Genomic DNA, 17121 nt, shown 5'->3' with positions numbered 1-17121 from the left:
TGTGTTATCTGTGTCAGTAGTATTACAACTGCAAAAATGTCAACAAACTCTATGTCTCAGCAACTTCTACCAAGGACTCGGCTTTTTTTCCTGTTTACTACAGTGGAATCAGTCTACAGTTTACTGCTTATCTATACAGACGACTGATTTCATGTGGAAATCCCTGTACATAGTTTTTAAAGTGACTTTCTAATTTTTTGCATGACATCTATTAAAATGTTCTATTTATGAAAAATTGCCATTTACGGTGTAACTAAACTATCAAACACACGAGAAGCAAAACTTCAAAGAACAATCTGTTTACAAACCTGTACACTAGAGGACCACCATAGATAAAAGTCATGTAACCCTGGCGGTATATGACAAAAATAAAGAAAGTCTGTGCAGAAAATGGAATAAATATTCACAAAGTGGCTACAAAACATGCAGGTGCAGCATGATCTAATGATCTGACTCTGGCTGATGGTTTAAACAGGAGAAATGTAGACTGGCAGTATCATGAGCGCTTCTGTGATATTCTGATTGTGACTGCCTTGATTTCAGTGTACTCCTGCAGTGCATATTCCCCCCTGAAATAAGAAAAACAAGCACTACTGATTAAAAAGAGAAAGAGTTTACTAGTCAAGTTGCAGCGCATTGTTACAAAGTCTCAAAGCAACGATTACGTAGTTGTTTGATGGACATTAATGCAGCAAATGTAAAGGTTAATTTCCTTAGATTTCAAAATGGCAACACTCACAGTTCTCTCCCATTCCCAGACATCTTGAAGCCACCAAATGGACACTGAATACTCATGGCATTGTAGCAGTTCACCCTAGAATTAAAGCAGCATTAGTTTCACCTTATTCCTTAAAAACAGGCATACAATAGTAGTAGCTGCACTATTCCAAAGTCTAATGGGACTTTAAGAGAGGCTTCAGTTATCATGCTCTGTGCAAAGGATGTGATCCATACCAGACCATGCCGGCTTGCAGAGCAGAGGAGACTGTAAGGGCTTTGTTGATGTCATTAGTGAAGACTCCTGCTGCCAACCCGTATTGTGTGGCATTGGCTCTCTCGATGACTTCACTTATGCTGCGGAAACACATAATCTGCTGCACCGGGCCAAATATCTGCAAGAGGATGGTAGAGAAATCTTACAAAAGCAAAAAAATGAGCAGTAGAATTAGACTACGTATTTTAATATGTGCTCCACCGTTGGGGGTGTGAGTACCTCTTCTTTAGCGATACGCATATGGTCTCTGACATTTGAGAACACGGTGGGTTGGATGAAAAGTCCCTGCTGACCCCCTGGAGAGCCACCGCACTCCAGAGTTGCACCTTCTCTCTTCCCGCTTTCTATTAGCTCCATTATCTTATTAAACTGCTTCTGGTTGATCTGAGGAAAAAATAAACAAAGCTCATATTATTCTGACCTGTCTGACTTGTTAGTTGGTGTAACAGTATTCAGGCCACAGTATACCTGTGGTCCCTGGTCCACGCCTGGCAAGAGTGGGTTTCCCAGGACTTTGGATCTGGCTTTCTCTACACTGCGGCGGACAAATTCCTCGTAGATTGGTTCCTCTACAAACACCCTGGATCCTGCCAGACAGCACTGGCCCTGATTGAAGAACAGACCACTGTGTGCCTGCTCCACTGCGTACTCTACTGCAAGACATATACACAGAAAAGCCACCTTTAACTGCTGGTAGTTGGCAGATTTCTTTTTAACAACAGATGCCCTTTGTGACACGACCCCAAAGGGATTCTTCTACTCCCAGGTTCAAACGAGGGACCATTCACTTGTTAGGGAAAACCACTACAGTAAGATAATACTACTACAAGATATATCATATAAAGATATCAAATCTAAAAGAAAGATTTATACACCACAAGTGTGACTTAATATGGTGCTGCACTTTATTTGTTCAATTCAGAAATGGTTAGACATGGTAAAGGTATAAAAGAATATGACATTTAAAGAGAGAAATGTGACGTAATCAAGTGAAAAAAGGTCCCACTCACAGTCACAGTCTGCAAAGACAATATTAGGATTTTTTCCACCAAGTTCCAGTGTGACTCTCTTCAGGTTGCTTTCACCTGCAGCCTTCTGGATGAGTTTTCCAACCTGGTAACCAGTGACAACCATGTGAGCTGCATGGTTACAGTAAAGGAGTTCATTTGTACATGAGTGAAATGCACAAAACCAGAAGAGAGCAAGCTGTTCACACAGACACACTGTGCTGAGATTTATACTAACAGCAGTAGATCCGGTAAAGGCTACTTTGTCTATATCCATGTGGTGAGAAATGGCACAGCCTGCTGTCTGACCATAACCAGGCAACACATTAACCACTCCAGGAGGAAACCCAGCCTGAACACAGAGAGTTGAAAAGAGAGCCACTCAGTCATCTTCTTTCAGTAAGAAATGGACTTGCGCCAGTTTTTGCACTTATATAATTGCATAAGATTGTTGTGGGTGATTAGTAATTTGAATCTAACTACCTCTTTGATGAGTGCAGCCATATGCAGAGCTGATAAAGGGGTCTGTTCAGCTGGCTTGATGACTACAGTGTTCCCACAGCACAGAGCAGGAGCAATCTTCCACACGAACATCATCAGTGGGAAGTTCCACTGAATGCCAAAGTGCAAACTCAATTTTCAGTTTTCGCTTCATAAGACTTTTTGGCTTAAAAGATTTATGTGATAATGAATGTGACACAATCAGAACCAATCAACAAATTATCTCAGGTTCAGCTAAAAAACAGGTTAAAATTTTTTTCACCACATTCAGGACCATTACTTTACTCACAGCTGGCTGAATGTAAACACTGAAAAAACACAAAAACTTGGTAACATAACAGTTGAATGTTTGCCATCCTTTAGTGTTTATTTCACTTACAGGAATGATCTGACCACATACTCCAATGGGCTCATGCCGTGTGTAGGTAAAATATTCTCCATCTAAAAAACAAAAAAAGAAAAAACACACACAGTTCATTTATTATAGCACTGAATGCATCCAGTTTTTGTTGTGCTGATGGTTTTAAATATGGAAACACGTGTAACCTCTGATCTAAATAAAAAAAAACGAATTTAACTCACCTACGGGGATGGTTTTTCCGTGAATCTTGTCTGCCCAGCCGCTGTAATATCTCAAGGTCTTGATTGTAGCCATCAGATCTACAAAATATGCCACGAGGAAAACTTTGCCACAGTTTAGAGCTTCTAGTGTCTGGAAAACAAGAAAAAAAGCACACACAGCGTCATTATAATCCAGTCGTGATGTTTTGTGGAGCAACATTTACTGATGATTTACTTCAGGTACGTGTATGTGTGTTTCTCACCGCTAGCAAGAGCCGGTCTCGCTCCACCAAGTCAGCAAGTCTGTTAAGTAAATGGCCTCGGTCTGAGGCATCCATGGATCTCCACGGTGATCCCATCTGGAAAGCAGCTCTGGCACTCCTCACTGCCTTGTCTACATCGTCCTGTTATTAGCACAAGTTAGGAGGTTTCCACCACAATCACGCCAGATCAAGTTTATGTGTTTACTTGAAAAATTTGCTTTAAGGAGATTCCCAATCTACACAGCATACAACACGTTAGACGTTGTACAAAAAAGTGCTCACAATGTAAGTCATAATAATGCTCCATAAACATTCAAAAGTTTTTCTTGTAAAGCTCATCTAACTTACTAGCGACGTGTAAAATACTCACTGAGTCGGCCTCCTCCACTTCACACAGCAGCTTCTCGGTGGTGGGATTATACACAGGAATCTTTCTGCCACTGCATGACTCATGCCACTCGTTACCGATGAACACCTGATGGTGAAAGATAGAGACAAAGATTGTGTGATATATCCCCCTCACTCTTTGACTTTACAGTGATAAGCACACAGTGTGGGGTATCATCTCTGAATGCTGTTCCAGGTAATTACTGCATCCTAACTGATAAAGGACTGGTAAATATTTCCTATATTCAAATTATTTCATCTTATAAATATGCTTTGCTTCTTGGCTTGCAGCTTACCTTAGTGTAAACAATTTGGGGGTTTGCAATTGGAGTGGGCAGTGCATTTGTCTCCAATCCATCTGCATTCTGGGAATTGTGGTCCTGGTGGTTGAACCCATTTCCAGACTGATGTTCATAACCATTGGCTGGCTGGGAGCTCAGGCTGTAATTTTTTCTTTCTGAAAAAACAAAAAACAGAAATGGAACACAATGTTGTTCAAGTCTCTTTGTCTGATTAGGTGTGTGAATACACAGATACATACACACACACGTGATTGCGAAAGCTAACATTTGGGTCACTGAGTGAGGATAGTAACCCTGTGCACACGATGCTATCCCAACCCAGTGGAGTAAATAGAAACTGTGCCAAATTAGTTATTGGCATTGTCAGCTTTTTTAAACCGGATGGTCAAGGGTCATGACCACGCACTGACATGGTTTGCTAGCTCAGAAGAATGGACTAGACCTTAATTAAACTGAGAGAATCTGAGAACATCAAGTGCTGTGCCAGGGCAAAATATGAGCAGAGGTGCATTTCACTGTAATTGCTGAAAAACCTGATCATGCATGGGCTCATATGGAAGAAACAAGTTTAATTAAGGCATTGTGGATTTCTGTGTCAGATAAAAGACAGTTTGAATATGTTACTATATCACTTGTATAATTTTGTAGAGAAGCCAGACAATAGATTATGTATACATAACTATGTGTCAATACAGCACTTACAGACTTTTAAATCTGGCAAATTAAGCCTATTACTTTTGAACATTTATGTCTGTCACAATAATAAAAATAATGATAATAATTATTTTTATTTTTATTATTATAAAAGCACTTTTATCTGGTCTTTCAACAAACATTAGAAAATGGTTGTGGAATTACATTACGTAAACATAAAAAATTGTTCTACCTGTGGGTGATGCTGATGCAGTTCCCCCCGACTGGTGTATTCCCACTCCGATCACAGGCATGTTGCAGCTGCTCTCTCCTTCCTCTCGGTGTCAGCTGACCGGAGAGTCTCCGAGCTTCTTTATATACTTTCAGCTCTCAGCGTCAGAAAGCAGAAATGCGCAGGATTGCGCGCTGTCACAGAAGGATTTCTCCTGGGTCATTTGAGGTTCTGCCTGCACGTGCAAATAACCATTAAGATGGACCCAATCCCAGTTTACCTCATGTGTCCCGGGAGGCGGCAAGCTCACTAATCATCTGACGTGACAATGGAAGTACAGTATGGTTAGACACATTTTTAATTATTAGCCATTTTTGCAATCAGCGGGAATTTATCAACTTGACAGTGTTTAAATAATTCTTCTACTTCACTATTTTTATTCCTTCACTACAATTTGAATCCTGCAGATTTACTATTACTGCTTATTAATATTTTACTCAGAAAGCTTCTAGTACACTGGCAATAAATAATAAATAAATAATTAGCACCATCTATATCAGAATACTGATTGGTGGTAATATAAAGGGACTCTGTGGATAATTTTAACACCCCTGAGTTACATTTTTCTGCTAAGCTAAGATTATTAGATGTTATCTTACCTTGTTAAATCTTTGTTAAATCTTTCTGTGCATAAATCTTCCATTTCAAAATCGCCTTAAGTTAAGCACACTTCTAAACATTTACCAAGATAATTTTACAATACAATAAACTTTTTAGATGTTGAAGAGGAAGAACCAAGCCCGAAAATCTTGAAAATCTTGAATTTGCCATCATTTTTACTTCTGTCTTCTATGAATCAGTTCAGCCCAGTTGCCTGGTTAGACCCACCTCCAAGTCAACAAGCATAATTGGGAAGATGTTTGCTTTGATAAGGGGCCTCCTGCTGCTTCACTGTCTCCCAGGAACAATGTGATCACATAATTTTGTCTGGTGTGCCCATTTTCTGTCTCGATATACACACATCCTTTTGAGAATTATCCCCTTTGACAACACAACCTGATTTAACCCTCATTAAACAAAGAGAAGATTTGTAGAGCTGCATCTAGGGAGTGTTGAAAACATAGTGAAAACCATCCTCCCATACTAATGCGTTCACCTCTTATTTGTCACACACTTGACTTGAAGCCTTTTTCTATGAAAGAGTTTGGACTGGAACTACAGCACACTGTAAATAAGTAACCTAGATTCTTTGGGTCTACTTATCTCCAAAGGGTTTGTTCCTCATTAGGGAAGCACATAGTCAATGTTGATCAACACATACTCGATCCTAGTGTCAGGTGGGGTCTGCGTAGGTTAGCTATACATTGAGCATGTACACAAACTCATTCAGACGTTTTGAATGGAGTATTAAATCTGTAACTCTGGCCTTGTTTTAATGTTCGGACATATGGAGCACAATTGCTTCATAGAAATTCTACCATCCAGAGAGTCAGTGTGTGTCTGCCAGAGTTAAGGACAAAACTGGACTTCCTCTGTCTACATAGGATGTGGACCACCAGGTCAAAGGAGCTGTCGGTCGGCCTCAGACGCCCGTGTGTCCCACAGCTGAACTTGACCTAAATTGACAGTTTGATAGAGGGCAAGAAAAAAGAAAGGGAATAAAAAATGGAAAGTAGGAGATGGTGAAAGAACTGGAGACAGTGCAGTCATGCATGGGGTGGCTGTAGCTCAGGTGGCAGAGCAGGTCAGCCACTAATCAGAAGGTCGGTGGTTCGATCCCAGGCTGCCTCCTGGCTGCATGCTAAATATCCTTGGGCAAAATACTAACTCCATGTTTGCCTACTGGTGGTGGTCATAGGGCCCGGTGGCACCAGTGTCTGGCAGCCTCGCCTCTGTCAGTGAGCCCCAGGGCACCTGTGGCTACAATGTAGCTTGCCATTGCCAGTGTGTGAATGGGGAATGACTGAATGTAGTGTAAAGTGCTTTGGGGTCCTTAGGGACTGAGTACAGCGCTATACAAATGCAGGCCATTTACATTTTTACCATGAGAATGAGAGAAAAGGTGAGTGAGCAGTGTGGGGATGAACAAAAAGTATTTGACCAGCATAATATAATCTGCAGTATGATCATTGCTTTAACCATGTAACAGATAGCTTTAAGATGGCCTTAAGATGTTATGCATACAGTTATTATGTTGACCTTGTATTCCAGGTGCAGTTATAACTATTTTATACATATTGCATATCTGTGCTTATTTGAGTTGATGTTCAGGTTCTTTAAAGGTCTTAAGCTTCACTGACGTGACTGTTCAGGTGATACATGCTGAGGGAAAACTAGAACATAGAAGGAATTGCAATACATGCTTACAAAACACTTATATCAGGTCATTTTATATTAAGGTTTTAGTAGAGGTTCTTGGTTAAAACATTTATTTAGTAGAAGACATACACATAGTCTCAGTGAGCTTCTGGTCTAGTGAAAGGTCAGAAGTGCAACAGGTGAATTGGGAAAGAGCATTTGAGGACGAGACACAGACAGTAGGAGGTGAAGAGGTGACACAAAGAGCATGTGAGGTCAACACATACACACACATTAGTTAGACTTATTTAGAGGAGAGATTAGTTATGTCTCGACAAGAAAGAGGAACAATTCACTTTGAGACAAGAACGGAAAGTACCAGCCATAAAAATAGAAGATGATTTTCTGGGTGAAAAGTCATGGTGATGTTGATCTGATCTATGTATAAAATGTATCGGTGACGCATGAAGGGGCGTCAGTAAACAAACCCTGATGCTATAAAATATCTGTTCATGCTTTGATTAAGTTGAGGACTACTGGCTGTCTGCGTACAGAGTGTCTTCCCACATGTGTGTTCATTAAAATCATTGTTGGACCAAGAGCTTCTGGACCAAGAGTGGTTTGTACTCTCCCTCCTCAATTGTGAACCTTAACATTTGGGGGCTTCGTCCGGTGGTTGAGGAGGGGTAGATGGAGAAATTTGGTCTTAGGTGGTCTGACGGGCAGACATGAATTCCAGTGGTCGAAGTGAGTGGGCATAAGCCGGCTTATCCAAAAGGTAAGGCACTACCTGTTGAATTATTTCCAAAGTGTGTCAAATTGGACATGATAAAATTTAAGTCTACTCACTGAAGTTACTGGTGGATGTCTGTTTTGATTTTGATGAAAATCTCATGAGTTGATGCAGCTAGAGTTCTGCTAAGAAGAAATGAAAGTAGTTAAGAGTCTGATAAGAAAAGTTTAAATACTGGGTTGAAGTCCCAAAGAAATTGAGTTCGAGTCTCAAGTAGTTTGGTAGGGAATTGGTTATTGTGTTGGTTAGAGTCCAAATTTGGTCATAAGAGTGGACCTGAGCGGTCATTTTGTGAGATGGAGTCTCCATTGACCACTAGGTTGCACCTGCCTCAGTTATACACTTGTTTCGGGTGTTGATTGTTGTTTCAAAGTATTATAAATTATTTTAGAACGGAACCGTGGGGGTTCTAGGAAGCGCAGAGCCCGGAGGTTACGCTCCCTCCTTGTCGTGGACGCGCGACATTGACCTGTCGGCGAACAGGGTTAGTTCAGTTTGGCTTAACTGTGGGGTACAGGGCATCCTGGAATGAAGCTAGGAGTTAGAGTCTCCTTACCGTTTGGAACGGTACCTGCGCTTTTTTGGTCAGAAGAAGTTGGACTTCGGGCGTGTAACTTTAACTTAAAACTTCAGGGTAAGCCTTGGCTGTGAAATGCCAAAAATAGAGCTTCAGGCAAAGTTTGGGTTGGTTGACGCTTTTAAATTGTGTTAGGGACTTTAGAGATGAGGCCAGAAACTGTTGGACAGATACTGGTGAATTGGTCGCAAAAAACTCAGGGAGTTTATCCGCTGGGCGGTTATTTTAAATTTGTCGAAATTGTGTAGGCGCTAAAGCTGACAGATCTGACAGTGGTTGTAAATATAAGACGTCGTTGTAATATAGAATAAGAAAATTTGGTGTGAGAGGAGGCTGTGTGTCGAGTCAGCAATGCACTGACTGCCTGCTGCCATTTTTAGATGGAGCGTGTGTGTGCATGCAAATGAGGCAGCTGATGCAGAGCGCATGAGAGGACTATGCTTTCGGTTTTGTGTGTTATTCAGCTCTATAACTATTGTTTGCAAATGTGGATAAATGTCTGCGATTAAAATGCTGGCTTAGTATATAATAACATTGTAAATATATGAATGGTGACAGCGTTTCAAAGTAGAATATAAGAATTGTTTGTGTTTAAAACCAACGTTTAGGTAAGAAGATTTAAGGTGGATTTGAAGGCATAAACAAAAAATAAAAAGGGTTACAGTCTGCAAGGGTTGTTAATTAATGAGCTGACTGGATGCAGAGTAAGTGGAGTGGTCATCCTGAGAGGATTGAATGATGCTCTAACTCTGTGGTCAAGTCAGACATAGGCTTTAAGCAACCATGAGCCACTAATAAGCGTGACAGATTAATGAGTATGGGTAAATTGAACTTGTTAAATAGCCTTAATAGAAGTAACTCAATGAACACGCAATAAAGTGGACTTTTTAGGGGTAGTTTACCACTGATACCATAAAAAGCAACTTAATTAGTAGTTCAATAACAAATTTTAAAGATAACCTTTGTTATTTGATAAGAGAGAGAAAAATTCAGGTTACATATAGTAAATAAATAAGGAAATGTTAATCTCTGCCTCATTCCACACTGAAATTTCAATTGTAGGGGATCATTTGGAGGTGAATTGTGTAGGACACGGGGAGACAGAAGAATCTCCCCATGAGTTTTCGGTGTGCATAGAAATTGAGGAGGCTGAACTGGAAGCCTGCCTGGGTCGTTGTTTTTGTTTATTTGAGGGTCTGCTGGAAATTTGTGAGAACGACCACCTTGATATGTGGGAGCCTTCTCGGGCAGCGATTTTTTGTTAAACATGTGGCAGGCTGTGCAAAATGGAGAAAGCTTTGACATAATGACATAAAGGTGATTTCTTGGTTTTAGATTTATTAGTACGGGATAAGTTGAGGGATGCTTGAGGGTGTGTTGCTGTAAAGTATATAAGGGACGCGCAGCGCCGTTAATGGGTTTAAAATAAATGAAAAAACGGAAAAACACTAATCCGAGGAACTATTGGAGAGGTAAGTATACGGAGGTGAGCGCGTTGCGCATAAGGGTTGCTGGTGTCATATATTAACACTTTGAGGGCGAATAATTTTGATTGAGTGTCAACGCTTGAGAACGCGAGGACAGCGTCTAAAGTGCTGGGTTAAACTTTGTGTGTCACCGAGCAGGGGAAGAGGAGCCAGTGGTTGCGAGAACAGCGAGACGAAGACTGAAACCGAAAGTTAAGCGTGTCTGGGTGACCTAGACCTAGAAGGTGGAGTCGACCAACGCCATTGGAAGAGGTAAGTCTGTGTTTCAGAGAATGGCTGACAGCTCGGGTGCGACACCTAGTGGGAAAAGGGGATGCAAACCTCTGAAGGATCAGCTTGAACAGCTTAAGAAAGCTATTCGTTTGGCTTCCCCTGGAGTATTAAAATCAGCAGAGAAGGAGTGCCAAGCGATGGAGGTTGAGGTAAGCAAACTTATTACATCCCAACAGAAAGGGCTGGGTGATAAAATAGCTCTGAGCTTGGTGTTAAAAACTGAAGGAGAAGTGTATGGACAAATGCATGAGGCCCTACGTGCGTCAATAGAGGCATTAACGGCATTGGAGGTTATAAAGCAGAGAGTAATGCAGGGAGGGCCAGAAGAGGAGAATGAAGACCGTGCGACGTCATCAGAAGAAGAGGACGATGAGGAGGACGAAGATGGAGGAGCTGAACCCCAACCAAGTACAAGCCTAATTTTGAGGAAAAGAAGTGTGAAGAGAGACCAAGCACAGAGACGGCCCATATTTAAGAGCTCAAAGGGAAAAGGAAAGTTGAGGAAGAGTAGAAAAGTGAGTTTTGAACAAGGAGCTCCTGACCCTGGTTTAAATCTGCCTCTAATAGCAGGTCCAAAGAACGAACCAGTTTATCGCGCCTATAAGGTGAGAGATTTGGAAGCATTGGTTAAACAACTTCCACCAATAACCAAGGGAGAACATTGGGAAGGAGAAGAATTAGCGCTGGGCGATTTTCGCGCTTTGGCCGGACGTTGTATGCTGGGTGGTGGGTTAGCAGATGTAGAGCAGATAGCTCAAACAACCAGATATGCAAATGACCTGCCATACCATGAGGTGCAGAATGACTTAGCAGATGCAGTCCGGGAGAAGTACCCAACTCCTAACTCTGGAGCCATTCCAAAAATTATTTGGGATCCTAAAAACACACCCAGAGAGTGTTTAGCTAAAGCAAAGGAACAATGGTTGTTAGAAACAGGAATACATCCGGGGAAGGAGGGTGAAAGTAGAGCGTGGTTTCGTTCGGCAGTGCTGGCAGGGCTGCCCAACCAGGTTGCAGTTGACTTGGAAAAGAACCCAGATTTTGCCGTTGTAGACTCGGTGCAGTGGGACAGACATGTGACCCACAGACTTCAGCGGGAACAGGATTTGGCAAACAAACAAAAGAAAGAGTTGGAGGAAGCCCAGGCGTGGCTGGTCAAGTTGCAGCTGGCAGAAGCAAAAAACAAAGCAGGAGACAGAAAGAAAGAGGATAAAGAGAGCGCAAGGAAAATAATGGTGGCAAGGCCTCAGCCCGATCCTGTGCCTGACTGGCCAGATCAGGATCCGGGTCTCTACCCTGATGACCGTTGGCCCGCCAATGCACCAGGGCAGCGTCAACCAGTAGGGAATTGGGGGACCGGTGGACCGCAGAGAGGGCGTGGTGGATCCGTGAGGGGAGGACAAAGGGCTCGGAATCCAGGGAATCCTAACAATGTGTCTTGGACTGGCTGTTACAGCTGTGGAGCAGAAGGACATTGGTCCCGAGAATGCCCTGTATCGCAGCGAAATTATCAGAGGCGAGGCTATCAACCCCAGGCACGAGGAGGCCCAAGACAAAGAGCTGCTTACAGGGGAGCACATGAAGCTCCAAACCCGAATGCAGCACCAGTCGCCCAGTACCCAGTAGCTGACTGGGGCTGGGAGGGGGAGCAATACTGACGGAGCCCGGAGAGACCGAACAGCGTGGGGACGGCAGAACCCATGCTGTCAATGACCGTGGAAGGCACTGAATTGCCCTTCCTGGTGGATACTGGAGCAACATACTCAACACTGAAAGACACACCAGACAGTGCGACACTCTCCTGTCACACAGTTAATGTGGTAGGCTTTTCCGGGATTCCAATGACACTGCCATTGACAGATCCAGCATTGACAAAGCTGGGAAAACAGACTTTGAGAGACAACTATGTGGTGTCCTGACAGGTGGCTGCAAATCTGATGGGCAGGGACCTGCTTGTGAAACTGGGAGCCACAATCATGTGCTCACCAGATGGACTGATGGTTACTCTGCCTGGAGGAAAAGAATTCCCGTGCCTGGGATCACCTTCAAAGACTCAATATCTAGTCCAGAACTTATCAGACATTATCAGCTGTGGAAACCCTGGATAATGAGTCTGGCCGTCTATTCCCCCGCGAGATCCTTTCCACGTTACACTCTTTTATGATAGGGAAGATAACGATATCTATCGGGAACAGTTCCAGTCTGATCTTGAGGGACAGACGTGGAATGTGCGAACACATAACATTTATGTTGGACCAGAAGGTGTGGCCGCGGCTGTGAAATTTACTGATGAACAAGTGCCTTGGTACAATGTGGGAGAGGATTAAGCCCCTCACATTACATTGGCGGTCCACGAGGGTCATGGGCCAAGAGATCTGGGACCAATGGTCAAGCGGGCGCTGGACAACGCATGCTGGCAAAGCACCCAAATTCCAAATGTCTGGTATGCACCAAAATGTAAAATATATCGCATAACTTGTTTGTCCAACGATGCAGTGATCTTAGAACATAAAGAAATCTCCAGAATACATGGCAGGGAAAGAATGGATCATCCTGATGCAGTAGCTGAGCTCTCAAAATTGCCTGATACTTTGTGGTCCGCAGGGCCCACAGATGTAGGTTTAGCTAACTGTTCGCCTGTCCTGTTCCAGCTGAAGTCTGACATACCAATTAACAGACCACAATATAAGCACAAAACTGAAGCAGAGGAAGGTATAGCTGAAACCATTGAAGAACTGTGGAAGGCAGGAGTGCTTGAGCCCTCATGGTCATTTTGGAACACACCTATTTTGCCAGTGGAAAAACATGGGACAGGGAAGTACCGTATGGCACATGATTTGAGAGCAATAAATGCCATACTGAGGACTGACACTGTGCCTGTACCAAATCCCTACACAGCTCTGACCGAAATTACTGGGGACCAAAAGTGGTTCACATGTATTGACCTAGCGAATGCATTTTTTGTCTCCCACTGCACGAGTCACACAGAGACATTTTCTCTTTCACATACAGAGGCCGGAAATTTAGGTACACACGCCTACCACAAGGCTTTGCACTCTCACCAGGAATTTTCAATCAGGTGTTGAAAGAGGCATTGTCCCCATGTCAACTGCCAGAGGGCTGTACATTAATACAGTATGTTGATGATCTTCTTATTGCAGCCCCGTCAGCAGCGGCCTGTACGGCAGCATCGCTCGTGGTGTTGAACAGATTGGCGGAGTGTGGCTTCAAAGTGAGTAAAGAAAAACTGCAGTTGGTCCGGCCAGAGGTAACATTCCTGGGCCGGGTGATCGCACACAGATCAGTGGGGTTAATGAACACACACAGAGACCAAATTCTGACACATCCAAAACCAAGAACTGTGAAGGAGTTGCTTTCCTTTCTTGGCTTGACAGGTTACAGCAGGCAGTTCATTCCGAACTATGCGGGTAAAACTGCCCCTTTAAGGGACCTGATCAAGAAAGTTGGTGTTCGAAATCTGAAGGCTGAATTGCCTTGGCCGCCGGACACAGAGACAGCGTTCATTTAGCTAAAACAGGATTTGTCAAGAGCCACAGATCTGGCCACACCTAACTATGATGAGGCATTTTATCTTGATGTTTCAGAAACAAAGGGAGTTGTGAATGGTGTGTTGTTTCAGAAAAAAGGGGGAGGTAGGGATGTACTTATGTATGTCAGCATAAGATTAAATTCAACAGAAGCAAGGCATCCCACATGCACACAACACGCAGCAGGAGTAGCAAAGATAATTCAGAAAACAGCACACATAGTGAGGGAACACCCACTGAAAGTGCTTACCACACACAGTGTAGTGGCCTATGTGAACTCACAGGTATTCACAATGACTCCACTGACGCAACAAAGGTTGAGCAAAATTTTAGAGGTGCCAAATTTGATATTCACACATGAAGGAATAAATATGGCAGACCTAATGGGGTCAGGAGAACCACATGACTGTATTAAGAAAGCCCAAGTTGAAGGAAAAATCAGGGAAGACCTGAAGGCAGAGCCCATATATGGAGCTGAGGATTGGTTCACAGATGGATGCTGCCACAGAGATGAAGAAGGATTAAAAGCCGGCTATGCAGTAGTCTGTAGAGTAGGAACTGAGTTTCAGGTGAAAGAAGCAGGAAAAATTGAGGGACAACAGTCGGCCCAGAGAGCTGAAGTGATAGCCCTAACTCGAGCCCTGAGGTTGGCTAAAAACATGAGAGTGAACATCTACACTGACTCAGCATATGCGTTTGGAGCAGCTCATGTGGAACTGGCTCAGTGGAAGAGAGCCGGGTTCAGAACGGCCACTAATGCACCCATCTGTCACAAAAAGGCCCTGGAGGACCCAGACGAGGTAAGTATTATAAAATGCAAAGGCCACTCACAAGCAGACAGTATGGTGGCAAAGGGAAATCAGAAAGCTGATGAAGCCGCAAAGGAAGCAGCGGGCTACAAAGGACAGAGACAAATGGTGCAGGTAACCCCAGAAGAGGAGGTTAGCACTAACAGCATGGAAGAAGTTAGACAGGCTCAGGAGGAGACATCCCCAGAGGAAAAGGGGGTGTGGGAAAACAAAGGAGCCTGGCAAGATGGCGGTTTGTGGAGGGGGCCAGATGGGCGTCCCGCTTTAACGGCCAAAATGGCGGAACAGAAGGTGAATGAGGCTCATGGGCTTGGTCACGTGGGAGTGAAACAGATGGAGAGAAATTTGTGCCGATGGTGGCGTCCTGATTTGAGAAGGATGATACTGGAAAAGGCCAGAACGTGCCTAATTTGTGGGGCACACAACCCAAAGCCAGCAGTAAAACCTGAAGCTGGTAAGTTTCTCATGCCAGAAAGGCCAGGAGAAGAGGTCGTGATTGATTATACCGACATGGTTGATACAGGGCCAGGTGGGGTGAGGTATTTGTTGGTGTGTGTGGATGTTCTGACTGGATGGCCCGAAGCATGGGCGACCAAATGTGAAGACGCGAAAAGCGTGATTAAGTGCTTAATCAATCATTACATTCCAAGGCATGGGTTTCCCAAGAGAATTAGATCAGACAATGGTACTCACTTCAAGAACAAAGATTTGCAAGAGGTAGAGAGGATGAACCTAAATTTGAAAAACAAGTTGGCTAAAATCTGTGCCCAGACAGGGCTAAATTGGGTCGCAGCCCTGCCCATTGCTTTGATGACCATAAGATGTTCTGTTAACCAATCCACAGGTTTCACCCCTTATGAGCTGCTGACTGGGAGACAGTTTCCAGCACCCTGGACAGTGGTCCCGGTGGAGCAGCCCAGGACAAGCAACAGGTCTCATGCAGAATATTTTAATGAGTTGAAAGCTCTTGTGTCCAGCTTTACAAAACAGGTCACTTGTGAGAGACCCACGGGGAACGGAGAGGTACCGGACGCAAAGGCTGTATGGCTAAAGGTCATTAAGCGAAAGTGGAAGGAGCCCCGCTGGACTGGTCCGTATGAGGTGACCGCCCGGACGGCTACAGCAGTCCAGCTGAAAGGGAAAGGCGACACCTGGTACCACTGGTCGCAGTGTGCACCCGCACACGAGAGCTTGGTGGAGGAAAATTCGTCTTCAAAGAACGCAGGTGTCAAGGAACAGAGGCAGAATAAACCTCTTCACCTGTGCAACGGGCCGACCAGTAGTCCACCTGGAAGGCCGAAGAAAGAAGAGCAGCCTAGGAGGAGATCGCCGCGCCTACAGAAAGGAGTGGTAACAAATTGAGAGTTTGAAAAGGGGTGGTTTAAATAAAAAGAGTAAAAAAGGGAAAGTGGAAGGGGCTTGCTCTGTCAATTATGTTGTCTCTATCTGTATTGGTGGGTATTTTGGTGACCTGTGGTTGTTGTCTCATTCCTTGTGCCCGAAGGTTGGTAGAGAAAGTGATTGTAAAGGCAGTGGACCCTGGGGCGGTGGCCCCTATGTCCATGATGCCGATGATGGATCTGGAGGTAGCCGAGTGGACTGAGGAGTGAACAACAACCTATGTATCGACCTCTGGTGTGCCAGAGGTCGAAAGGGGGATTGTGGGGATGAACAAAAAGTATTTGACCAGCATAATATAATCTGCAGTATGATCATTGCTTTAACCATGTAACAGATAGCTTTAAGATGGCCTTAAGATGTTATGCATACAGTTATTATGTTGACCTTGTATTCCAGGTGCAGTTATAACTATTTTATACATATTGCATATCTGTGCTTATTTGAGTTGATGTTCAGGTTCTTTAAAGGTCTTAAGCTTCACTGACGTGACTGTTCAGGTGATACATGCTGAGGGAAAACTAGAACATAGAAGGAATTGCAATACATGCTTACAAAACACTTATATCAGGTCATTTTATATTAAGGTTTTAGTAGAGGTTCTTGGTTAAAACATTTATTTAGTAGAAGACATACACATAGTCTCAGTGAGCTTCTGGTCTAGTGAAAGGTCAGAAGTGCAACAGGTGAATTGGGAAAGAGCATTTGAGGACGAGACACAGACAGTAGGAGGTGAAGAGGTGACACAAAGAGCATGTGAGGTCAACACATACACACACATTAGTTAGACTTATTTAGAGGAGAGATTAGTTATGTCTCGACAAGAAAGAGGAACAATTCACTTTGAGACAAGAACGGAAAGTACCAGCCATAAAAATAGAAGATGATTTTCTGGGTGAAAAGTCATGGTGATGTTGATCTGATCTATGTATAAAATGTATCGGTGACGCATGAAGGGGCATCAGTAAACAAACCCTGATGCTATAAAATATCTGTTCATGCTTTGATTAAGTCGAGGACTACTGGCTGTCTGCGTACAGAGTGTCTTCCCACACGTG

The 17121-nt window shown here is 43.5% G+C and overlaps 1 protein-coding gene across 1 annotated transcript; it reads right to left on the bottom strand.

The window, feature by feature from the left end:
- Positions 1-320: 320 nt before the first annotated feature.
- LOC308404405 (aldehyde dehydrogenase 1A1-like) lies at positions 321-5103 on the bottom strand. Its single transcript, XM_080894434.1, has 14 exons — positions 4902-5103; positions 4010-4170; positions 3697-3801; positions 3327-3467; positions 3085-3214; positions 2882-2943; positions 2485-2613; positions 2240-2353; positions 2005-2107; positions 1463-1647; positions 1214-1378; positions 955-1112; positions 740-814; positions 321-569 (listed from the first exon to the last, which is right to left on the bottom strand). The coding sequence occupies exons 1-14, from the start codon at positions 4960-4962 to the stop codon at positions 497-499; spliced, it is 1662 nt and encodes a 553-aa protein (XP_080750560.1). The 5' UTR covers positions 4963-5103; the 3' UTR covers positions 321-496.
- Positions 5104-17121: the final 12018 nt, after the last annotated feature.

Source organism: Rhamphochromis sp. 'chilingali' (genome assembly GCF_963969265.1).
Source record: "Rhamphochromis sp. 'chilingali' genome assembly, chromosome: 10".
Classification (NCBI taxonomy): domain Eukaryota; kingdom Metazoa; phylum Chordata; class Actinopteri; order Cichliformes; family Cichlidae; genus Rhamphochromis; species Rhamphochromis sp. 'chilingali'.
The sequence above is the reverse complement of the archived record's forward strand: the minus strand, read 5'-3'. Positions and strand labels throughout refer to the sequence as shown.